This window comes from Hemibagrus wyckioides, linkage group LG02, assembly GCF_019097595.1.
Source record: "Hemibagrus wyckioides isolate EC202008001 linkage group LG02, SWU_Hwy_1.0, whole genome shotgun sequence".
Lineage (NCBI taxonomy): Eukaryota > Metazoa > Chordata > Actinopteri > Siluriformes > Bagridae > Hemibagrus > Hemibagrus wyckioides.
In genome coordinates, this window is record NC_080711.1 from 18,554,484 (window position 1) to 18,581,546 (window position 27,063).

Here is a 27,063-nt window from a genome sequence, read left to right on the forward strand (position 1 = left end):
ACCAGGGGGCAACAGAACACAGGATGCAATGGCTGAGGAAAGAGTGCAGTCACACTAAGGCCCTCAGATTACATTAGCAGTTTGCACTGCCCTGTGAATAAGTACCTTTCTGACACTTAGATCAAACATTTTAATCCAAAAAAGGGGAAAGCTTTTAGTCTTTCCTACTAAAACATGTCGAAATGTTCACTTTATTTCCACTTTTCCCCCCATTACATGTTTATTCTGTATATTCCTGACCATTACCACAGACTGAACTGGAGCTAAAGTTAATTCATAATGAAAAGAAATGTTCTGGAAATATCGATCAAATTCAGCTTCTGTTTTCATATCTCGTTCTGAGCACAATGGCATTTTGTTTTGTGACAAATGATAACATATTTCCCATATTTTATTTTCAGGAAATGGCTTAAAAAATATCTTATCTTGTGGTCATATTTACTTTAGCCAATAGTGATAATTTTACAGTCATGGTAGAAAAAACTGGGACAGAATAAGCTAATACAGAAATCCGAAGGTATAAATGAGAAAACAGGCCAAAGATCAAGGACAGATGTTTGAGAGAGAGTAAGGCTGAAGTATCATTACAAATCATGCTAGCGTTTCACATCACTTACACACAATTATACCACTGTTTTAAGTTGTGGTGAAATGTTGGTAATAATGGAAGCTATAGAGCTTTAAAAGACTTCAGATATGGTTTCACTCTGAATCAGGCATTGTGAGCAATTTGAATTTGTATTGTTAGATGTTTTATGAATTATTTATATGATTCTGCAGCCAAAATTATACCTTGGCAGACTGACTCACAACTCCAGATTACAAGAAACTGCTTTATTGTCAGTAATGGACGTGCAAATTTTGGGCCAGAGCAGAAAGAAATCTTTGCATCAGCAGATTTAAAATGTCATAACCCTGGGAGTACTGTTACAACCCTTTCAGTTTAGCTCTTTTACTTTCTGACCACAACACAGCGCAAAAAAAAAAAAAACAACTCAACCACATTAGCACGGCCTAAGCACCAGCACAACTGTTGCCTGAAAAAGACTGTGGTTTTATCGAATGGTGTGACAAGGTGACTGTTTCTAAAAGCTGAAAATGTTACCTAGGAACCCGTCCTGGTTGACATCTCCGATGGAAGACACGGCCATCCCGAAACCCGAGTTGCTCAGTCCGGTGAACCTCAGATCTGTTTTGGGTTTGAATGAGCCGTTTTCATTCATAAACACGTACACGGCCCCACCCTCCTCACTCCTGCGGTCGAAATAAAACGGCGCTCCAACAATCAGCTCCTTCCATCTGCACACATGAAAGAACCTGCTGTTATATCATCACTCAGGAGAATCATCTGATATAAAAGTGCATTACATTACAAATTGTATCACATTACAACAAAGCGCTTTAAGGAATGTACAACACTTTAATAACACCACTTGGGATCAGCAGTTGCTTAGGGAATCTGAGCTCTGCTATTAACTATAATGTTATAGCAGTGTGCTAGCAAAATAATCTCAGATTAACATGGTACATCATATAATTCCATATAATTATAAGGCATGAGGAGTGCTCACTTTGCTGTATGCTTATATTATTACACATTAAAAGAATTATTTTTTCGTGAAGAGTTTGGAGAGTGTGTAGCAAAAGAGTATACGAGTCCTGAGACATATTAAGACATCATGTAACATATATTCATATCAATATTTACTGCATAAGTGAACTTGCCCTAAGATGACAAAAAGATTTTAACCGAGAAGAGGCAGATGAGGATACACACGTGATCACGTCTGATCTTACCCATCGTTATTAATGTCGATGATAGCAATACTGTTTCCAAAGTAGGAGCCGACCTGTTCGCCCTGCAGCATTACATTCAATTCCTTCAACTCTGTACTGCCGTCATTATTCCTTATGACCTCCATTAGCACCACCGAGCCCTTACTGTTATATCTTGGTGCCCCAGCCACAACAGTGTCCTCATATTTGCTCAAGATTCCGTTCTCTTTCCCTACTGAGTAACCTGAATATCAAAACAAACAGGAAACAGGTTAGTACAACCACTGAAGCAGCTCTGTCAGCCAGCATGAGTCTGGATGAACATACTGGGCTTGCATTAGTAAAGAGTGATAAGATAAAAGCAGCCCTTAGAAGTGCACTTAAGACACCAGAGTACCAGGAACATTAGTCTATAATTGACACTAATACAAAATTCCTACCAATGTAGATGTTTCCTCTCCCCAGGTCTTGAAGTTTGATGATCTCTGTATCAAATATGTCATCTGGGTTCCTATAAACCACGTATGAATTACCTGCATGACACAAAAAAGGAAGAAAAAAAGCCATAGCCTCTTTGAGTGTGAAAGATTAGATTTTATAGCAACACAGCTAAGTTTAACATCCCCAGTCTACCTGCTCTCCATCTATTTTATTAGCAATTAAATCCCTAACTGATCCAGAGAGAGGGATGACTTTGACTTCCCCTTCACTCTGTTGCTCTTTCCTTCTACCCATGACTCTCTTTTCTCTCCGTCTACCTTTCTCATCTCTGTCCATCCATCCATGTTTGTCCTGGGTGTCTTTATAAGTACACTGTGAGCTGAATGTCAATCAGATCAGACTAAACACTCGTCAGCCATAAGAGAGAAACTAAAGAGACAGTCATAGAGACAGAGAGGCAGTGTCTTTAAATGCCTGGAAGAGCACTTGAGTTACTGAAATTCAAATATAGTAAATGGATTAAGTGCCAGCGATGGTGGGAATTCTGGACATTTTAGATCGGCCTCTTTTAACACAATGCATTTGGCCTCAAACTCAAAATACTACAGCAGAGTGCTGGAATCAGTGTCCAAATTTTAAGAGCGATTTCTGGCAGTGGTGTATCGATCATGAACGAATCAGTGTTTCTGAGCAAATTGCTTAGGACAATAAATCATTTTGTTCACTTCCATGAAGAGACTCATATTTATCGTTCACTCAATCTCGTTGGTGTAAAACATGTGACTGCTGACCAATGCAAATGTCATTGTTTGTATGTATTGAACAAATATAAGAACACTTAAAGTGCAAGATTCGGTGTTGAGTCTGAACTACAGGGATACTGATTCTGAATGAATTAGAACATGTTGTTCAGTACGAACTAAAGGAACTAGTTCATGAACAATATGATCGAAATGGGATTTGTCTTTCACGAACAATCTGAACATGAAACGTCAGATGTAAGTCTTACTGGTTCAACAAGAGAAGTTTTATATCTGAAACATTATCCAAATTTAAGAATATGTAACGATTAACAATTATCTCACACTTTGAAAATGACATGTTCATGAATGCTCATTAACAATATTTGGGTGTCTGTTGGTCTGTGTGTATGTGTGACCTTGCCAGTTGTAGCAGCCCGGAGCTCCGGCGACCACCTCAGTTTCTGTCATGGTAGCAGAGATGCCCATATTACACATCCCCTCCATGAGGTGGTTTCCATTTGGCTTACACACCTCCTGCCGGTACTGCCACTGGCTATCGTTTTCCTCGTCGAACTTCAAGTCGTTCCCCCGGATATAACACTTCCCGATCATGCGCAGGTTCACGCCATTTTCCATGCTTCTGCTGTAGCGATGACCACAGGCCTAAAACAAAATTGCATCACAACCACATAGGATTTTAGCTACATGGCAACTGCATGGCACATTGCAATGGATTGATGAGTTCCATCTGGGGCGTATTTCTGATTTATTTCCAGTGCTCATGGAATACATTCTTAATACACTGAAAAAAAATGAAGCAGTCAATTTGTACATGAGCTAACAAGGCAGGTAGACATATTCCTAGCAAAGAACTCATGCAGAGCATACCTACTTCACCAGCTTCAACAACTTTTACAATCTGCAACCTTGTACATTTATCTGCAGTAATAACTCACGAAGCTGTGATCTTCTTCAGCAGTTCCTTATTTTAACCCAACTCTGACTCTCTACTGTGCACCAAGTTAGAAGAAATCTGCTTAGTTGCTGTTTTTGCACTGGTAGGCTGACCCAAATACAGTGCTGTTGTGAGCATGTTTAAAAGTTCCAGTTAAATTGCTGATGCTGGGTTTAATGCTATGTTGGTATGTTTGAAACCAAATAGGCTACCGTAACACATATTGTAACAATTATTAATTGTTTCTTAATTCTTAATTGTGAAAATTAGTGCCAAGTAAGATCTGATATCATATCAATGTTTCCAAACATGTTACTTCTGTTTGCTAGATCAGAAAACACGCTTCAAAGGTGCAAAAGCCACAGACACACACATATGCACACACACATGCATGCACACTAATTTCCACACTTGAGCTGCAATTGATGCTTAGAAATATGTTATTCTTCAATTATTCTAAAAGAATAATGATTAAAACATAGTAAATTTATACTATATGACAGTAACTATATTTACTATGATATACCAAAAGGCTAATGACAAACAGACACATATACAAGCATACTGGGAAAACTTACCATCACTCTGCCTTTTTGTGAACTTTGACTGACTACTGACACCCCGAGCCACATTCCCTCTATGACGTCTTCTGGGTCAACAGTGTCTACACACACACACACACACACACTTTTATTCTCAGAAAATACTACAGCCGTCTAAGTGTTACTAGCAAAGTGTATGCTATGCTACCTACACTATATTGCCAAAAGTATTCGCTCACCTGCCTTGACTCGCATATGAACTTAAGTGACATCCCATTCCTAGTCCATAGGGTTCAATATGACGTCAGTCCACCCTTTGCAGCTATAACAGCTTCAACTCTTCTGGGAAGGCTGTCCACAAGGTTTAGGAGTGTGTTTATGGGAATTTTTGACCATTCTTCCAGAAGCGCATTTGTGAGGTCATACACTGATGTTGGACGAGAAGGCCTGGCTCTCAGTCTCCGCTCTAATTCATCCCAAAGGTGTTCTATCGGGTTGAGGTCAGGACTCTGTGCAGGCCAGTCAAGTTCATCCACACCAGACTCTGTCATCCATGTCTTTATGGACCTTGATTTGTGCACTGGTGCACAGTCATGTTGGAAGAGGAAGGGGCCAGCTCCAAACTGTTCCCACAAAGTTGGGAGCATGGAATTGTCCAAAATGTCTTGGTATGCTGAAGCATTCAGAGTTCCTTTCACTGGAACTAAGGGGCCAAGCCCAGCTCCTGAAAAACAACCCCACACCATAATCCCCCCTCCACCAAACTTTACACTTGGCACAATGCAGTCAGACAAGTACCGTTCTCCTGGCAACCGCCAAACCCAGACTCGTCCATCAGATTGCCAGATGGAGAAGCACGATTCGATCCAGAGAACGCGTCTCCACTGCTCTAGAGTCCAGTGGCGGCGTGCTTTACACCACTGCATCCGATGCTTTGCATTGCACTTGGTGATGTTTGGCTTGGATGCAGCTGCTCGGCCATGGAAACCCATTTCATGAAGCTCTCTGCGCACTGTTCTTGAGCTAATCTGAAGGCCACATGAAGTTTGGAGGTCTGTAGCGATCGACTCTGCAGAAAGTTGGTGACCTCTTCGCACTATGCGCCTCAGCATCCGCCGACCCCACTCCGTCAGTTTACGTGGCCTACCACTTCGTGGCTGAGTTGCTGTCGTTCCCAAACACTTCCACGTTCTTATAATTCAGCTGACAGTTGACTGTGGAATATTTAGGAGCGAGGAAATTTCACGACTGGATTTGTTGCACAGGTGGCATCCTATCACAGTTCCACGCTGGAATTCACTGAGCTCCTGAGAGCGACCCATTCTTTCACAAATGTTTGTAAAAACAGTCTGCATGCCTAGGTGCTTGATTTTATACACCTGTGGCCATGGAAGTGATTGGAACACCTGATTCTGATTATTTGGATGGGTGAGCGAATACTTTTGACAATATAGTGTAGCTTAACAAACTAATAACTGACTATCTATGACTAATCAATCAAAGGATAAAATTATCATTAAGAATATTTTGAAACTTTTTTTGTGTAAAATATGGCTGACATCTATCCTATTTTTTATACATTGACTTAGGTTATCAAGCAAAAACTAGCTGGCTAGTTAGCAGGTTTACCTAGTCAGCTAACTTTGACAATTAGATAAAAATTATGTCCTTTTATCTTTTTAATGCTTATTGCATTTAATTTCCCCTCAATAGTACTTTGAACATTGTAGTACATTTAATCTAGCTAGTTACACAGTTATTCACGTCATAAAGTTTGCAGAAAATACAACACCGTGCTGTCTGTTTGGTTAAGCAGAAGAATAGCGTTAAGGTGGCCACAGACTTTACCTGAGCTGATCAGGTTTGCCCGTATGCAGTCTTTAGGGTTTGTAGTGATTGGACAAGCGTACATGTCTCCTGTTTGATTAGCCCGCAACGTGGGCTCAGCTTTCTCCTGTGGTGCACCAACCAGCAGCCTATAACAAGTAAAAAATTGTTAAAATTAACACGATGTAACACTCTTTTGATATTCTTACTTCTATCAAATGTTATGATATCAAATGATATCAAATGTTAGTTAGCATGGCTAACTGGGAAAGATTTCTAATTGAAGTGTTACTGAGGTAAAAGTTGCTTATATTTCAGTAACTATGCCCACAAGAGATGAATTTTTTATTTCACAAACATTGCTAAAATAGACTAAAACTTTTCATTTTTTATCACCTTGGCCTCTTGTGCTCAGTTGAAATTTGCAGTGAAGCATGACAAGTTTTACAGCCTGTGCATGTGCAGACAAAAGCATGTGTGAACACACACACACACACAAACACACACCCAGGCACACACACCACTCCCTCACTTTCCTCAGGCTAAAGATTCCTCTGAACTCCCAGCATGAATCAGTCTAAGTTCTTAATCTTTTATTATTATTTTTTTTATTATATATTATATATCTATTTTTTTTATATATATATATATATATATTTTTTTTTTCACTTTTTTCTGGCCACAGAATCTTCAGAATCTTAAAAAACTGACTCCCAAAAGTCTTTCTAATTACTACACAAACTGCATGCAAAGTTGGTAAGCTGTAAAATGTATAAATCGTGGTGGTGTTGCTAAACTTTTACTTAGCCAACACTTGCTTAGACATGTTTCGAAAGATTAGTAGCTGGAGTGACTTATGGTAATGCGGTCGCTAAGAATGCTAGCTCTGTGTGATTCAGTCTGATTCATATCAGCTGTAGTTAAAGACAAGCTATAGCTTCTTACCAGCATCTGCAGTGAGTCTGTGACTGAACTCATGCATGTTGCTCTGATAGGATTATTCATGGCAAGTTTAGATTTAGGCATGTGCACATAATCATATATATATGATTCACTTGCTCTGTGATCATTTCAGAAAGTTAAGTGGCCTAGTTAGGGCAGATTAATTGCAAAGCGTTCAAAAAAAAGAATGTTTTGAGGAATAATGTTTTAGTTGTAGCATGGATGGGAGTGCGTAAAATAAGCCTGTCATTTATTCAGGATTAGCCAGTAATTGTTGTGATAGTTCCAGGCATGGATCAAATCGCAGACAGGCAGCATCAAGGAAATGATTTGACAGAAGCAGAAAACAAAGCACGACAGGAACTTTAAATAAATGTGAAACCAGCACTAGTCACGCTTTGAACCGCACTGCAATCATAAGGGGTTGTGGTAATATTTGTCTCCCAGTCTGTCTGTCTGGTCTGTCTGGTTATCTTCTCTTCAGTATCACTTTTGACACCTGCTTTCTCTTGTATTCCACGCTGATTGATATTCAGCTCACACTGTGATCACTTAGAGCTGACAAAGACACAGAGGACAAAGACCAAAAAGCAGACAGAGGCAGAGGAGAGGAGAGAAAGAGACGAGTAGAGCAGGCGAGAAGGACCAGAGCAAGGAGAAGTAAAAGACATCCCTCTTATTGGCTTCTGTTGAGTTAGACGTATGATGTAATTCTGTCTGAGGAAAGTGAATGAACAACTACAAACTTTCCCTTCAGCACTGATGAAGTCTATCTGTCACATACAAGCCCAGCTCTACTTTTTTTCCAATCCACCTACTGAATACTTGTCCAGACATTGGAGTGGGAGGTCAGCATGATGCTAACTCTGTACATAGTCATCAGCTAAACGTACTGATGTGTGATGTGTGGAAATATGAGCTGTTAGTGGCCTGGTTAGCTTTGGAGGAACGAACGTATGAAAGGAACATGTGGGCGAACATGTAGACGCCTTCTACCCCACGCTTCTAGTCTATTCAATTCTATTTTATCCATATAGTGCTTTTAACAATGGACTTTTCCACAAAGCAGCTTTACAGGAATATAAATATTCTGAATAAAAATGATAAAGGCTCTAATTTGAATTTATATTTAGCAAGCAAGCAGGAGGCAACAGTGGCAAGGAAAAACTCCAACCAGACTCAAAAGAGAACCTCATCTGGGTGACACCTTCCTACCACTGTTCACTATATAGTCATGCATGTGTAACCAAGAGCTTTTGAGCAACTTATGAGTATGAGCATCAGCATTCTTCTAGCTGAAACCATCGCATGTTCAACAACGGAGACCCAATACAAAAACCGACCACAGCAGCAGTCCTAATCTACCTCCATGGTCTCCATGTGGTACTACCCACAGCAATCCCATGTATCTCTAAGTGATAAGTCTCAAACCAGAAGAAGGGCATCAGAATGAAGCAGAGGTCCAGAGAGCAGAAGTGGCCAGGAACACTATCACATTTTTTAAAAAAATTTCTTATCAAACTGTTCAAACATGTTAAAGCAGGAGAATCATCCCATACTAATAAGCAGGAATTTTATTTTTCCAAATTTTTCCTGTAATGTACATTACATGTGCCAGGTGTTGTGGTCTCCATCATTTGGAAAAATGAATAGAGCTCCACAAGGTATAAAACATTCATGTAAATGGGTACATTAAATACTGTTCCTGCCACATGAATTAGTAAATGCACAAAAATGAGATTTTGTTTTGTCTGCTAATCAAATAATGTGTGATATTGTGACTTAAATGAATGACTAAAGAGAAAGCCTATTCTCAGGACAGGCAGCCAATAGACATAACAAAACTGGCATGCAAGCCAACAAACATGGCTAAAGATCTCCTGATGGCTCCATAGATAAGGCATGCTGTACATTAAACAGCTGTACACATGAAGGTCTTGCGTAATTCTCAAACACAAGAATAAGGACATTAACTTGAAAGTGTCCTACCTTTTCAACTCCCTTCTTAAACTCCAGTACCCAGTACTCATCTATCTTAATTTAGGGCTATCTCTTTGGTAGCAGAAGTCATGTATTGGTGTCAAGGTCAAAATTCATGTCTTGTGACAACCGTAATAATAAGCTGGACATTCAAAAGAGGACTCAAGTTCACTGATTCTGTCAGTTCAGGTGGAAGCAATGTTGGGATACCTAGATACAGAATCATTCTCACATTTTCGATGACAACATCCCTTCCAGTTGGTACATTTATGTCCATACTTGATCCCATTTGTCCTTGTTTGCTTCTCTAAAGATTCACTAAAATCTTTAAAAGTATGACAATCAATATCAAAGTGGCCTTTCTAAAGGGCAGTGCTTTCCAAGCTACTGACACTTTTTTCAACCAAGTATCCTCAAAGTTACAGGAATATTTATTCATGGTATCTGTACAGAGACTCAAGCTTGAAATCATAGTCCTGGGCCTCAATCTAGGCAAACACAAACACTATGAACAAATCATAGAACAAATCAACTCAGCGGATTCCTTACAATTCCAACACCATCCCATCCAGACTTTTCCATTTGGATGGCTACCTTACTGTGTTCACCTGTTCTGTGTCTCACCTTGATTAGATTAGGTTATTTCATCCCTGTTATTTCGGTTTCTCTTTCTAAAGACTTTACAATCCATTTTTACCTGCTGAGTCTTAGTCTTCTGTGTTCCCTGTTGTTTGGTTTGTGTAGTACTGTCTGGTTTTGGCCCTTGCTTGTTTTCTTTAATTAATTGATACTGACAGCGACTACAATTCTTGGAATTTGCCAAAATAACACAAGGTTAATCTACGCACTTGAGCCTTGTCTTCACTACCCACATGCTACAACCCACTGCTTGTCCTAGGCTTGCCCCAGACATGTGACCTGTTCATCACTCTAGGTCCATCTGAGCTCTAATCTGTGCATTGTTCTGAAAGGATTATTAATTGTACATTTCCATTTAACACAATTCACTTGCTATGAATTGAAGAAGGCTGCCTAGGTAGAGCAGATAATGTCTGTCCCATTCATAAAGTAAAAAGAGGACACGTCTTCCCCTTTACTTTTGGACAAATGTGAAGACAAAGTGATCCTTGATATTTGTGTTTGCCCTGCATGGAAGAAACATAAAGGTCTAATGAAGGACTCTGGTGGAACTTATTATGGATTCTTCTCATCAACACAGACATGTCCCTGGTGATCTAGCAGCAGGATCTGTGTTTGATTCCTGAGCAAGGAACAATCCCAGCCACATGGGGTTAACTCCCCAAAATGGGATGGTTGTGTAAGAAAGTGCATCTTCTGTAAAACCTGTGCCAAATAAAAATATGTGGATTAGAGGATCTGCTGTAGTGACCCTGAAAAGGCTGCAGCTGAAGGATAACTTGTCCTCAAACCTGAAAACAATCATATTTGAGCCTAGTATCTGTTGAAATGATGTATTTGCCTGAACTTGCTGTTACTATCTGTGTGGAGAGCCACATGGGTTTCCTGTGTTCTCTGGTTCTCTGGACCTAGGCATGAATAAGTGTGTGTGTGTGTCTTATACCCAGTGTCCCTTGGATAGGATTTGGACCAGTTGCAACCCTGAGCACTATAAAGTGGTTACCGAAAATAAATGAATGAATGATTTGACCATTTTGAAAAACACAAAAAATTCTAAAACACGCTGTGGTATGATTAATGTTTATGCTCACTGAAGCTGATATAGTAATGGAATGACATTTATAAAGGCCACAAGGACAAGAACAAAGCAAGCTACTTCAGCTACGGTATTGGAATGCACCAGAATGGATTCATTAACCTAAAGCTCCAAAATGATATTTCTTCACAAATGATCAGTTCATGAGTATGAGTGTAAAAGTATGTCGCTCTCATATATAGTCATATGTGTGCATTAGCGTGTACTCATCAGTGGAAGTCTCAGCGCACAATAAGAGCCCTACCCTTTCAGTAAACATCGCTAAAGGCAGGGAGAGAGAGAAAGCAGAAACACAAAAGACTGATTTGAAGCAGATTAACCACAGTCATGTCAAGGCAAGTGGAGAGGGAATAAAACATAGCATACACAGATTTGAGCAGATAACCTGTATACAAAACCTTCTAATGATGATAGCATGAACACACACACACACATACACATTCTCTCACAACTCGATCACTGATAATATTTTTTTAGCTGTAACTCAAATCACAGGTTTATATTAAAGTGCATTATTGTTTCTTTAGTAATAAATCATTCACAAGGACTTGATAGATCACACAATCAAAGCCTAATGTTGAATTTATACAGATATATATTTAACATTTATGGAAGGAGTCTCCATTGTCACCATTTTACATAAGCTGTAAGTTTTTCAGAAGTCTTTTTTTCAGCAACTGCATTTACTAAAACTGTACTTACTAACATCAAGAGAGAGAACAAAGAAAGGTCGGTGAGAGCACTACTGTTCATTGCTGCTATAATATGAATGACTTGTTCCCCAGAAAATCCACAATATTAAATATAAACATGAATGGGCAAAACTTACAATGTGTGATTCATTGGGGAATGAGAAATTTGTTGTCTGATTTCTAAGAGGAATAAAATACTCCGGGGCATGCTGTTCCTGGGTTTTTCCACAGTATTTGGCCAAGACATTATTTCATTAATTCATTTCCGCATTCAGCCAAAGCACTCTTCAATGTACATGTGTTGAAAATGAGTACAGCCATCAGAGAAATTACATTATACACTAATCAGCCACAACATTATGACCACCTGCCTAATATTGTGTTGCTCCTCATTTTGCTGCCAAAACAACCCTGGCCCGTTGAGGCATGGACTCCACTAGATCCCTGAAGGTGTGCTGTGGAATCTGGGACCAAGATGTTATCATGTTATCAGCAGATCCATTAAACCCTGTAAGTTGCGAGGTGAGGCATCCACATGTTTGTCCAGCACATCCCACAGATGCTCGATTGAATTGAGATCTGGGGACATTTTTGGAAAAGCTCTGATCCAGTGGTCTAGCCATCACAAATTTGCCCCAAACTCGCTCAAATCCTTACACTTGCCCATTTTTCCTGCTTCTAACACATCAACTTTGAGGACAAAATGTTCACTTGCTGCCTCTAATATATCCCACCCTCTAACAGGTGCCATGATGAGGAGATCATCAGTGTTATTCACTTCACCTGTCAGTGCTTATAATGGTATGCCATGTGGCTTCACTGGTGGTAGTTCAAAAGAAGAAACTTGTGATAATCTCAGCAAAAAATAAATTTCCTGAACCATAATTACAAAATTGCAAATATTGAAAGTAGCTGCTGCCAAGTCAAGCATTTTCAGCCACAACACTCACAAAAAAAAACTAAATCCTGGAGGGACTATAATAATTTTGTCAAAGGAAGGTCATCGCACATGAGAACAGTGAGACAAACGCATGTTTGTGTGTGTGTATATGTGTGTGTGTGTATGTGCGTGTGTCTGTTCCAAATCAAGGGCATTCACTCACACACTGTCCTGCTTATCCTCATCTCACCTCCTCTCTCACACACATACATGAGGACAGACTGTTATAGATGGCGCAGCCTCTCTGATAAAAACTTAATAAATGAATATCTGAGGATTGTTCTGGACTCCAGACTGCTGTCCAAATATTTCATTACATTTTTGTAAGGCATTTTTGTTGCAGCAGGCTCATATGAAGCTTTTTTTCTCCTCTCCAGACCACCTGCCAGGCTGATCCCCATTCCCGAAAATGTAATAATACAGGTAAGGGGAAAAAATTCCAGTGTTCGGAAATGTGTTGCAGCAGGCTACACTGATGTTAAAGGCTTCTTGAATTTCTCGCTGGTGGTCTCCGGTCCAAATAATGCTCCAAAAACCTGATAATACCTACATGATAAACGAGATAATAATCAGTTTATTGGTGTGGGTTTGAAGTCTTTGAGCCTTTACTGATGGAGGAGCTGTGTCCCAATTAAGATTTAGCATCTCTAAGTGTCTTTTCACACGTGCAAAAAGACACAGAAACAGACAGAGGAAGTTAAAATTAAAAAAAAAAAAAAACAGCCCACACTCAGTCAGACTGAGTCACTTCCTCTGTATTGGTTCACTCTAAGGACAAAAAACCCCCCCCAAAGTGTATTTTACCTTGCATTTCACAACGACTTTGACTCTTTCAGGTCCTGTGAAATGCTTTCATGTGAACTAGGTCTTTCTCTGTCTCACACATTCGTGCACACACACACACATCCCAAAGCATGCACACACACACACACACACACACACACACACACACATACACACGCACACTGTGTCACTATCCTTGTTAAGACCTTCCACTGACATAATTATTCATGCAGCTGATTAATGTAATGCCTATAAACAAACAAACAAACAAACAAACAAATAAGTCTGTCAGATATCCTCGCACACACAAGCACACACACACATGCACGTGCACACACACACACGCACGCGCATACACACACACAGGAATGCACATTTCCTTTACAGAGTCTGGTTTCTCACTTATCGTTATACCAGCACTGTATGTGTGATGTGTGTATCAAATACAGAGGAAGCAGGAGTTATATTTTTATAACGTTTTTATTTTTTTTGTTGTTATTATACTGTGGTAGAATCACAGTAAAGCTTAAATGAACTGTGTCCCACAGAGCGGGGAAATTTTAGCTAAAATTCTAATTCTGTTTTTCAGTGTATACACACACACGTCAATTTTTGTGTGATTACTACTTAATATTAATTAAACAACTAAAATAATTAAGATAAAAATATTAATGAGATCAGATATATAATAAGTTTATAATGGAAACAAGTATATTATGACAGTTTATTGCGTGCGTGTGTGTGTAGGCCTGGGTAAAACCTTTGCATGAAATATTTTGACATTTTCACCTACATAGCTCTTAAACCTACAGGCTTTTATTTTCACTAAACTATATTTCCACAGTGCGTGAATCTCAGTATGAAGGAAAGTTCTAGAATGATTAAATCTGACTACTCCACTGAATGCTGCTGTATTTAACACTATATTTGCAACCTGACCTAATTATAGAAAAACAGCATCACTGCCAAATTAATTAAATGAATTGTTTACCAAGGGAAATGGGTCTCACTTTAATTATCTTTACGTTGACACCATCTACATCAGTTTCTGTCTCGTCACCTGAGCTAAGAATGTCTTTTATTAGGCCATTTAAACACTTTAGAACACTGCTGTTACGTGTACATAGTCTCTGTTTTAATGTCTATGAGCCAGAATCTGCAACACTATATTGCCAAAAGTTTTGGGACGTCTGCCTTTACATGCATATAAACGTAATTTGGAGTTGGCCCACCCTTTGCAGCAATAACAGCTTCAACTCTTCTAAGAAGGCTTTCCACAAGGTTTAGGAGTGTGTTTATGATTTTTGACCATTCCTCTAGAAGCTCATTTGTGAGGTCAGGCACTGATGTTGGATGAGAAGGTCTGGCTTGCAGTCTCCTCTCTAATTCATCCCAAAAGTGTTCTATCAGGTTGAGGTCAGGACTCTAATTCCTAATCTCTAATTATATACACTATATTGCCAAACGTTTTGGGACACCCCTCCAAATCAATGAATTCAGGTGTTGTTTTTCAGGGGTTGGGCTCAGTTCCAGTGAAAGGAACTCTTGATGCTTCAGCATATCAAGACATTTTGGACAATTTCATGCTCCCAACATTGTGGGAACAGTTTGGGGATGGCTCCTTCCTGTTCCAACATGACTGTACACCAGCGCACAAAGCAAGGTCCATAAAGACAGGGTTGAGTGAGTTTGGTGTGGAGGAACTTGACTGGCCTGCACAGAGTCTTGACCTCAACCTGATAGAACACCTTTAAGATGAATTAGAGCGGAGACTGTGAGCAAGACCTTCTTGTCCAACATCAGTGCCTGACCTCACAAATGCGCTTCTAGAGGAATGGTCAAAAATTCCCATAAACACACTCCTGAACCTTGTGGAAAGCCTTCCCAGAAGAGTTGAAGATATTATAGTCGGACCAACTCCATATTAAATTCATGTGCATGTGAAGGTAGATGTCCCAAAACCTTTGGCAATATAATGTATATTGAAAACAACCAATCAGTTTAAAGTTCTACAAACACATATGTGAATCAGATTTATCCCCAATCTGTAGTTGAACACTGTGGACTGTATTAATCTCTTGATTTAATCTGAGTAAATTCCCACTGCAGCAACGTCATGGTCATGGTGGCTCAATGGTTACTGGTCAGATGGTCAGGAGTTCAAGCTCATGCATGGCCATGTTGCCACAATTGGGCCCTTGAGCAAGGACTTTATCTGTCTCTCAGCTCCTGGGTGCTGTATCAGTGCTGAGCTCTGTCCCCAGCTTCCTAACAAACTGGGATATGCAAAGCAAAGAGTTTTCAAATAAAGGCTTTGTCTCTTTTTGTTTAAACCGGGTGATTTGCATATACACAAATCCAAAAGAATCAGTTGAAGCAAACGCATACAAACGTCTCTTTCTGGTGAGCCAAATGAAAGTAATTATAACCGATATATGACAAATTCATTTAATACAGATCTTTAAAGTAAGATTTAAGTAAGTCTCAAGTAAATGGATTGTTTTTATGCACAAATTAGTTTTTGTCATATTTACTGACTCTTTCTTCTGCCTCCGCTATGAATCATGGGACACTTTTTTTCCTTCAGTAACAGAAACACAGGGAGTGTAATGTCACCCATAAAGACATCTGAACACAGAGCAACACATGAGTAACATTGAAGCGTGTGCGTTTGTGGTGTGGAAATAAATGTCTGCAGTTTCTGTTCATTCTGTTTCCATTCATAGTAACAGGCACGCAGGAAATGGCAGATTAGCTCAGTTACACGCTAATACATGACCAGAAGCACAAACACAGAAACATAATTCGATCATTAACCTAATGGTAAGACTTCAGGAACGAAATACGTGCGCTACACCTTCCTGCCTTAAACATGCTCTCAGGCTCCAGCACAAAACACCAAACTTCCACATTAGATAAGTGCACCTGCCATCCCCAAAGAGGAAAAAAAAACAGCAGATTTTCAGTGTAGTCCATTATAGAATGGTTCCATGTAGCTTGACTGTGTCTGCACTGACCAACACAAGAGAGCACCAGAAACAACAATCATCTTCTAATTTTAATTTTCATTAGAATTTTTGTTCTCATTTTAGCCTCAGATTCTTCTCAGGTTCTTATTTGCCAAGAACTGAAAACAACATGTTCTTCTTCTTTTCAGTTCAAGTGCTTATTGTAGTTATTGTCAGCATGACACCATTCTGTCCAGACATTGTTGTGTTTTAAATTCAAAGAAATAATAAGGATGTGGTTCCTTGGTGTATTCCGTGTCTAATGTTAGCTCAAAGTCAGATCTTTCACTTCACATTATATGGTTTAGTTTTTTCCACCTCAGGAAAAAATAATAATAAAATAATAATAATAATAATAATAATAATAATAATAGCAGCAACAACAATGATAATAACAGAAAAAAATAAAGAAAACCAAAACAACAACAAAAAAAATAATAATAAAAAGAATAAAAACCCCTCACACCTTGGGTCCTGGTCCTATTTAATTGGCAAATATACCAAACACACATTCATGTAAAGTTATACAACAAAAAAACAGCTAGTCCAGCAGAACCTGAAGGCCTGTGAAAGAAACGGTTGCCATTTATGAAAAAACCTGGCAGTGTTACATCTTATTGTGTATTTAATTTTTTCAAGCTTAAGAAAAAACTAGCTACTGTGAGTAAGAAGGTGGGACCTCTTCAGGGGTTCTTCAGGGGTTTCCTCTGGCTACTCCAGTTTCCTCCACCCTTCTAAAGACATGCTTTGTAGGCTAATTAACAGTGCTAAATTATCCGTAGTGTGTGAGTGTGTGATTGTGCCCTGTGATGGACTGGCAACCTGTTCACCTTGTGCCCTTAGTCCCCTGGGAAAGGCTCCAGGCTCTGCTTGACCCTGTGTAGGATAAGTGCTATAGAAAATGGATGGATTATACCACATCACTGCTGATATGCTTCTCAACTCTAATTGGCTAGAAGGTGTTGATTATTTACCAGGACTGCTGGAACCCTGTTCATCTAAGAATAACAATCAACAGGTTTATAAAATAAAAATTACGTTCAGTTCAGTAACAACCGTTTAACATTTATGGAAGGAGTCTCCAGTATCAGCAAGTAATAATGGTCAGTTTTCTGCTATTTGTTTGCTCTGTTCCAGTTTCTCATTAATCTGACATTTTTTCTTTTTAAGAGAAATAACTCTAAAGTCTTAACAAAAAACATGAATTAAATATTGCATTTTTTACTCACTTTTTATTCTTTAAAATACAGAAGCGAAGCCAGCATGTCGGTGCATCATTCAAGCAGGAAAATCAATGTACCATGCCGGGAAAGGGGGCGGAGCTTCCAGTGGTGTCAGTATACAATATCAGGGAGATTAATACACTGATTTACTTGTCAATCATCGTATTATGAGAGTCATATGTCAGTTGGCTCATCTGCTATTTTTACTGGCAAAATCTGGTATATTTTTTAAGTGAAAGCTCTAACTAGTGTACACTGGTATGCGTTCCTGCACAAAATGTGTGAAGGTTGCCAGACACTGTGTTGCGGAACACTATTTAGCAAGATAGTATGTGCAAACTGAGATGCATCCACAAACACAGAAAACCAATATTCTGTCTGATAAACATTTGAACCCATCTTGACTAGCTAAGTACTCTAAAGAACCTACGGCAAGGATTAGGGACGAGGTCATGACTCAACGACAAAAAAAAACACTCATTTGCCTGTTCAAGAAAACACTATTAAGGGATTTGTCCCAAAATTACTATACAACACTATACTGTGTATCAGAAGGATTTTTACTGAAGTTGTATATAGAAGTTGTGTGACTTGAGACACAGCCCATATAAAGACTCAGTTCTGTTCAATCAAAGCTGGATTGTGTCTTATCCTGACTCATATCCTCAACTGGTAGAAGAAACAGTGTGTGTGTGTGTGTGTGTGTGTGAGTTGTGAAACCAATGAGATTTTTTAAAGCCTGAGGGTTTCTGGAAAGAAAAACTTTAATGCAAACTGAGATATCAGTTTGCTTGTACCATCATGTTCATGTAGCTCCAGGGCTGAACACGCACACACACACACACACACACACACACGCAAGCACACACACTTGGTACTATAGACATTACTACAGTAGCAGTGTATTGCAGAAATAAAGTGAGTTTAGTGTGTAACTTGTGATTAAATCTGCACTACAGTGAACACACACAAAGAAGTTTCTAATAAAAAATTCAAAAGTCGACACACACACACACACAAATATGATCGGTATACCACATCACATCCTTCACGCATGACAGTAATATTACAGACGCAAATACCCTCACTCCGCCTGTGTTCCATTCAAACGGAGTCTGCCTAGGTAGGGCAGATAAAGAAATGTAGTATAACGACAACAGACAGTGTCCTCATTTTAGACAGAGAAAGTGTGCATTAGTTTGGGAGAAACATGGAATATACAGATCTATTATTTTAAATGTATTAAAACGTTGTCCTGTGGCTATGACCTCATTTCCTGTGTTCCTCAAAGAACCGTCATGTTCCAATCACCATGGTGACTGGAGAGGTTATTGACGGCTGTGTACGTTATGAGCGTTCAGATGAATGATTAATAAAACACACACCCTGCAGTTTAGCTTAATCATTCACATAGACACACCTTAGAACAACACACACACACAAACACAGAAGGAGAAGAGAGTGAGAGAGAGAGAGAGAGAGAGAGAGAGAGAGAGAGAGAGAGAGAGAGAAAGAGAGAGAGAGGAAAAATGTCCACACACTTGTTTCTATTAAAACATTCTCTTGTTAATCCCTACCCTTAGCCTACACTGACCATCAGTAGCTCTGCACCACATCTAAGATCAGCAGCTCCCCCGCGAGCCCTCAGCTAACTGCTTATATCAGAAAAGGCGGCCGTATGACCTAGTTCTGGTGCTAGTGCTTTAACCTTAAATGTTCTTGCTGTTACACAGTGTGGGTTTAGATCAGTAAGAATTAGTATTTTTTTTATCAAACCAAAACCATCATGCGGCAAGTACAGCCACCAAAGACAAAGCAGAATGTAGTCTCCTGTCTTCACGGTTACTAGGTACCTTAGCTACAGTGGAAATTTCAAAAAGTTTACACACCCCTGTTCAAATCGCAGGCTTTTGTGATCAGTCATGGCTGATCTTTTTCCACCTTTGAGGTCATACAACAGCCAACAAAATTCAAGTGAAAAACAAAAAATGTATGATTTTTTGGGGTGGGGGGGAATAATTTGGTAGGTTCAAAAGTAATGATCATGACATGGTTCACATATAAAAAGCATTTCTTTGTCTAGGAATTTCTTGACATTTTCTTAATTTCTTCCAAATGTAAAGGTCTTACAAACCATCTACAGGAACTCACTGGTGAATGATTCTGATCAGGAGAGAAGTACAAACTAATTTCAGTAACGTTAGATGTACCATGAAATATGAAGATGAAACCCATCATCAACCATCAAAGTGGAGATAAAGTTATTTTACCATGAACATGACCTCTCTCGTAAAGGGACAAGCTGAGGACTTATCAGAGAGCTATGGCAACATTAAAGGAGCTGCAGGAACATCTGGAACATCTAGAACTATCACACTAAACCATGGCAAAAGCTGGATTGTTGAGTCTGAGGTAGAACTTTGTCCATCACAGGGCATCATATACACACATTTACACACTGCTTCACATCCAGGGTTTATTTAGAGCAGCCAGTCCACCTACTGACCAAACGAGAACACAGAGGAATCTTGTGTGGGCACATGCAAAACTCCACTCCAGACAGACAGTAAAACCCTACATGCTACACCCTACAAACTGCTATGCTACATTTGGATCATTTCTATTTATTAGCAACTATTTTTAGATCGAGATTGGCATTAAGAATAGAATGGAAAATAAATCTTGAATTGTAGGAAATGTTACATTAATGTTACCTAGTGAGCAAAAACAGTTAACTGAAGAAGAAAAAAAAACTTTGTTATTGTTAAATCAACACAATGGAGATGGAGAATCAATGGAGAATCCCAGTGATGTCACAGCAATCCTGAACCAATAGAGCATCATTGGTCATGGTGTCTGAGTGGGTGGGGTGGCATCTCTCTCTCTCTCTCTCTCTCTCAATCTATCTCTATCCCCTGTCAATCACAGAGGCACTAGCCTGTACTAGCCATTGTCCAGAAGAGGGCATATTCTACTATGCTGCCCCCTGACTTTCCTAGCTTCCTGTGACTCAGAGGAAACATTAGCCTTCATTCTTTCTGGCTGGTAGTTAAGAACTGACTGGTTTGTTGGACAAATTAGGGAGAAATAAAGCTTATCTATTAGCATGGACAAGGCCTCAGAGGAGAGCTAGATTTACGAAAGTGATGGATTAGGCTAGGAAACTGGTCTTATGGCTTTTCAAAGACTTCTCACACATTGTCAAGTGCATTCATTATATCAGGTGTTCAAATCAAATGCTCCCATGTTTCCCTCGGCCTGCAGGAACTTGAAAAATTCTGTTGAAATGCCCCGCAGTATCACCCAGTCTCAATTTTCAGACTATTTAGAATTCTCACAGCAGTGTAGTGAGCTGCGCTGTACTAAATATGAAAGCACACCTCTCTTAGTGCTGAGACGCTGCTTAAAATCAATGTGTGCAGTGTTTGATGGAAGTCACACTTGTATTAAAAATGATTCAGAAACAAGGCGGCTGTGGGCAGTGAGGTAAACAGGATTTACTTTCCTTGAAATGAAGAAATTTAGATAATAAAATCATGGCTGTTTGGTGAATGAATTAAAAATGAACAATGCCCTCTGCGATCATTGTGCTGAACTGAAAAGTGGCAAAGTGACCAATGGTAAACAGCCTGCATTTTTCATTATGATATAAATATTTTATTTCACTGGCAAGCTGGACTATAAGAGATAGTTCTGGCTGAAAAGGTTCTGGCTGAACCTCCAGTCAAGAAAGCCTATGCTACCAACAGATAACAGCAGCACTGTCTGGATTCATTTACATTTACAGCTTTTAGTAGACGCTCTTATGCAGAGTGACTTTGAGAAGTGAAGTCTGTATCAGAAACACATCCTTATGCAATTTAATTTGGCAGGGACTCATAGTGCCATCAGTCTCAGTCCCTGATGAAGTTTCGTTCAGTATGAACTGCAGTACAGACAAAAAGGGTTCAAAGTCATTACCTGCTGTGTTGGAAGATGTTACAGGTTTATGGCATATGAATGTCTGTTAAGTCCAGCGTCTGGCCAAATCTGGCCAAAGGTGTTTCTGATCAACTCTAGACAAGTTACATGAACCTAATACTTGCCACTAACACTTTATTCACCACATACAACAACACAAGAGTATGTGTGAGCCCTTGCATGTAGTTTGCGTTAGTGTGTTAGAGAGTGCGTGTGTGTGTGTGTGTGTGTGTGTGTGCACTTACAGGTAACGCTCACTCCCCACGGTTTGCCGGTGCATCGCCACTGAAAGTCCGAACAGGCTTCCGGGTGTGCCTCCCTCCTTGACCACCGCAAAGCGTGAGTCCAGGTTAAAACCCGCACACACATCAAAACACAGCAGCACAAACGGCACAGTCAGGACCCTCGGTAGTTGTGACGTCATTGTGCTGACCCTCTTGAAATAACCCCCAAGTGATGGGGAGCCTTTTTCTAGTCGTGCTTCTAAACACGCTGGAGCCGGTTAATGCCTAAGTCCAAGTACAGTAAAGAAGAGGAGGAGGAGGAGAAAGTGCACACACACACACACACACACACACACAGCCCCTCCCACGTGTCTTAGCTAGAGGAGGAGCCCAAAAGGATCTCCTGAAAAGCGAAAGCTATGACTCAAAACGCATACTGACATATTAAATCAATGGGAGGGCTGTCAGGGGTTTGCAGGTGCACCTGCCATTTTACTTCTTGATGTCCATAGTGCTCCTTTTAACGTCCCCACCCCTCCACCCCGGGCCCAAGACTACAGAAACAGTATCACAGTACTGGAACACGTGCTAGGAGAATTTTACTCCGCGCCTCCAGGCTACGAAAAAACAAAAGGAGCAAAGTCGCACCCGTGTAACACGTGCGCGCGCGTGTGTGTGTGGTTGTGCGTGTCACGTCTTTGAAGTTAATAAAAAATAAATGAAAATAATAAAAAACCAAAAGTTATATAAATTCAAGTTTGGGAAAAAGGATGCAAATTGAAAATAAATAAATTCATGCAAATGCGTCGTACACTGTTGTTATATCATGTTGTGTTTTGTTATGTTGTGCTGTTTATAAATTTATTCATTTTAGAGCAAATCAGATAAATACCAGCAAAACAGGACATTTAGTACTTAATTTACATTTATGAATGAAGATCTTATGCATCTAATAGTTGTTAAAATGGAAGGTTTTTGTGATGTAAAAAAAATCCATAAATAAATAAATAAACTAAATTTTTAAATACATTTAAAAAAATAAAATGTATTATTTATTGTTTATATTATTATTATTATTATTATTATTAACAATAATAATAATAATAATAATAATAATAATAATAATAATAATAGCAAGAGAGCTTAGACTGTCCCAATATTTCTGATTTTACCATATAACAGGAGCCATTGCCCAAGGAACCCCGGTTTCAGGATCGATCTGGAAACCCTGCAGCTGTGAGGCTGCATCTGCTATCTGCTGCATCATTATGCGCCCTGCTGCTCAGATCAAAGTTTATGAAATGAATTGCTTTAATATTAACATCATGTACAGAAGTAATGCCTAATGGCTAAGTTTTTTCCACTGCATATTTTATGAACGAGGCTGAACATTGGTGTTTTTGCTCATTGTGTGAGAGGAGGCCTGAAAAACATGAGCTGGCAGCAATCTGTAAAAAAAAAAAAGGTGTTTTTCACAGTATTTTTCAGTGTTTTTCAGTGTTTAGAACAATTATAGACTTTACTCTATATGTCTAGAGTCCTAGAATTCAGTGCTGAAAAGAAAAAAACTTTTTTGCCAATTCTCATACAGCGGTCTTTATTTAGGATGAGCCGTAAAAGATAAATGTGGAATACGTAAAGTCACATTTGGGATGAAATAAATATTCATTAGAGCTGTAAGGTGTAAAATCCAAAGCTGAACCGCACTTCCTCTCTCTTTCTCCTTGAGTTAACTCACCAGCTCATGTGGATGTGGTGAAATTAAGTTTTAATGTCAATTGAGCTTTAATGTGGAATGTAATGGCATACTCAGGCTTTAATGAGTGTGAGTGTACTTCATACCATGTAGAACACTGCACATTTACACATCTATTGCGCATGTGAGAATTCATTAATATTGTACCATTGTATAGCATTAATATTGTACTTGTACTTTTTAATACTATAATTCATGGGGAAAAAAGAAAGCACACTATTCTTGATTATTGATCTTTTTATTTGGAGAAAGGAAAGCACTGTGTTCCAGCAAAAGAACCTTATTCCATAGAACATGGTGGTGGTAGTATCATGACCTGGTTTGCTACTTTAGCTTCCTATCATTGATTCTGAATATCTGTGAAGTCTCAAAGAAAATGTCAGGACAATTGAATCTCAAGTGAAAGTGAGTCATGCAGGTTAAAAACGAATAGATTCAGTGTTTTGAATGGCCAAGTCAAACTCCTGACCTTAATCAAATAGAAATATTGTCAAAGGACCTGAAGCAACCTGTTCCTGTTAAAATAAAACCCAACTCACTAAGCAGAGGTGAAGCGTTCCTGTACTGAGGAATAGGTTAAAATACCTCCAGACCTGTATGCAGGACTGATCAATAGTTACTGCAAATGTTCAGTTGCACTTGTTGCTGCACAAGTGGGGCACAGCAGATAGTAAAGAGTAAAAGATTCACATAATTTTTTTTTACGCTCAAAGAAATCTAATGCAGTCAGTAAATAAATAATCAAGTATATAGAATTTTGTCTCTTTTCTTCAATTGGGTTCTCTGTCTACTTTCAGGATTTGTGTGAAAGGACTTGTTTGAGGTCATACTGATGCAGATACAGTATATAGATGCATCTAAAGGGTTCACAAACTTTCAAGCACCACTGTACACAATATAGGTTAGTTATGTAGAACCAGCTTTAGTAACAATAACCTGAAAAAAATGTATCAATCTCTTATCCGTTTTAGAGAAATTGTGGCACCCTCGACTTGACAAACTTCACTTCATTGATATTTGAGGATGTCTGATTATGCACAGCTCTCTTAGGATCCTGCCACAGCATCTTTATACGATTGAGCACTTTTCCATTCTAACATCTTGATTTCTTTCTTTTTTTAGCCATTCAAATGTCGATTTGCTGGTGTGCTTGGGATCGTTGTCCTGTTGCATGACTTACAGTTCACAGAGCTCCTGACAAAGGAGCTTGAATTTAAATGAATGGATTTTTATAAACCAAGGATTCAAAATTTGTATATGAACACATGTATCATCACCGATTATTAACAGAATTATTCCTGACGTAATGGCAATTTCCAAGACAATATGAGTGTGAGAGACAACCAAAATAAATCATAAGCTCTGCAGTGATGGACCTCTAGGAAAGGAGAAAAGCAGGGACTGTAATTCGTATGGAATAATCAGGATGGGAAACATCATCAATTATTTTAAACAGGAAGTTGTTTAATCAGTGATTGAACTTTTTGAAGTGTGTGTGTGTGTGTTTGTACATTTTGTACTTTGATTACAAGCACAAGAGTTACAGCTCCATAGCCCAATCTCCAAGAACAAAGGCTGAGTCTATAATTACACTGTGAGTAATGTCCATTCTCTCTCATTCTAACTACTATGTGTCACTGACAGGCACAAATAATCGAGCCCAGAGTTCTGGTTCCTGTTTCATGACATTTTTTCCGGATTTCTATGCACTTTTAATCCTGGATCCTCCCTCCATACTCCAACACCTTCTGCTCACCCCCCAAATGCTATAAAGCCCCACCCCTGTGGGGTTATAACAGGAAGTAGATCAGAAGGAAGTGAGGGTGATTGTGTTCATGTTTCCTGTGCTACTCTGAATCAATGGACTGTTAAAAAAAAAAATCCCTGCCAAATGTCATTAACTGACACACACACATGCACACACACGCACACTCACACACAATAAACACATACACTCAACATAGAATGTGTGTTTGTGTGTGTTGTGGAACATGCTGCTTTAATTAATAATACTTTAAAAATGCTTTAATTAATAATAATAATTAATAATAATTATTAATTATTTCAATGCATGTATTTATTTATTTATGTATTATCAAATAAATTATTCTTATATACAGATTGTAGGCTTTTAAATATAAGAGTAATCAAAGTAACATTCAATTCAATTTATTTGTATAGCGCTTTTAACAATGGACATTGTCTCAAAGCAGCTTCACAGAAGTATAGAAAAACAGGAAAAATTATAAAGTTTAAAGGTAAGTTACTGTTTATCCCTAAACTGTATCCCTAATAAGCAAGCCTGAGGAGACAGTGGCAAGGAAAAACTTCCTGAGATGATATGAGGAAAAAACCTTGAGAGGAACCAGGCTCAGAAGGGAAACTTATAGTCTTTGGGGTGACACTGGACAGTCAATAATGTAATGTAAATAATGTCCTTTCTACAAAAGCAGCATGAATAATCATGATGTCAAAATAGATATGAATGCAAAATAATATAAAGTATTCTACACCAATCAGCTTTAACAAACTGAAGCCTCCATTTATTAGACTCGTTTGTCCAGCACATAGATAGAACTGAGATCTGCGGAATTTGGATAGCTTTTCCTGTTGATCTTTGACTTGAAAATGTTGCTACTTGACAGATTTAAGCTAATGTCCAATTGATTTTCTCGTCTTTCTAAAATGTTGTGTGCATTCACTGCCCCACTTAGCACCCATGGAGTTCTCAGTGCACCTACTGGTCAAAAATGGGAGCTGCAGCAATTGCTATTGGAGGCCCATTGGGGAAGGAATCACACTGCCCCTTGCTTGACTTGTAAACATTATCATTGGAGGATAAGCAGTGGACAGGATAGTTAATTTTATGCCAGAGTCATTTTACGCCAAATTGGGCTAGTGTAGAAAAACTTTGCTAGTTACAAATCTTTATAGAAAACAAACAGAATCGACTCTAATAATAAAGACAAAGTGTAAGTGCAGACAGTGGGCACATCCCAAATAGCATGCTTATGCTCTAATTTATAGTGTGAGTAGTGTGTTCACACTGAAACATCCAACATGAAGAAGTGCACATTAAGAACCTGAATGATGTAGTTATTCAACCAAAAATATATAGAAATCTGGACACTTCATGCACTCAAAGCTTGCATATTTGCTTATGTAGAGGAAGGGGGCGGGGCTACCAGATGCTGGTGCTGGAGGAGAAAAAAATTTCAAGATGGCACCTGACATTCCAGTGGACATCTTAGACAAATCTTGTAACTGCTTATACTTCTAGTTAGTAAAAATTAGTGTTCCATTTGAGACCATTTTTCTTCTTCTTTTTACTGTTCAGCATTTCAAATAATCTTTCTCCATCTCGCTCGGTCCTGCATCTTCCTCTGTCGCAACCATCTGTGTGTCTTCCCTCAATCCACATCCATAAACCTCCTCCTTGGCCCACCTCTTCTCCTCCTAGTGCATAGTGTTAGTATGTCATTTGGGACACAGCTACACTGTACAGAACCATTCCTATTGTAAGATATCTTGCAAAG

The 27,063-nt window shown here is 39.0% G+C and overlaps 1 protein-coding gene across 1 annotated transcript in view; it reads right to left on the reverse strand.

Moving 5' to 3' along the window:
- Nucleotides 1–22,081, reverse strand: part of itga3a (integrin, alpha 3a) — a 45,677-nt gene extending 23,596 nt beyond the window's left edge. The window contains exons 1-7 of the mRNA XM_058414398.1: nt 21,793–22,081; nt 6,306–6,433; nt 4,494–4,579; nt 3,377–3,623; nt 2,217–2,309; nt 1,798–2,020; nt 1,106–1,299 (exon numbers count right to left, since the gene is read on the reverse strand). Of these exons, the coding sequence (XP_058270381.1) occupies nt 1,106–1,299; nt 1,798–2,020; nt 2,217–2,309; nt 3,377–3,623; nt 4,494–4,579; nt 6,306–6,433; nt 21,793–21,971 (1,150 nt within the window). The 5' untranslated portion in view covers nt 21,972–22,081. The remainder of the gene's footprint in view (nt 1–1,105; nt 1,300–1,797; nt 2,021–2,216; nt 2,310–3,376; nt 3,624–4,493; nt 4,580–6,305; nt 6,434–21,792) is intronic.
- Between the last annotated feature and the right edge of the window lie 4,982 nt (nt 22,082–27,063).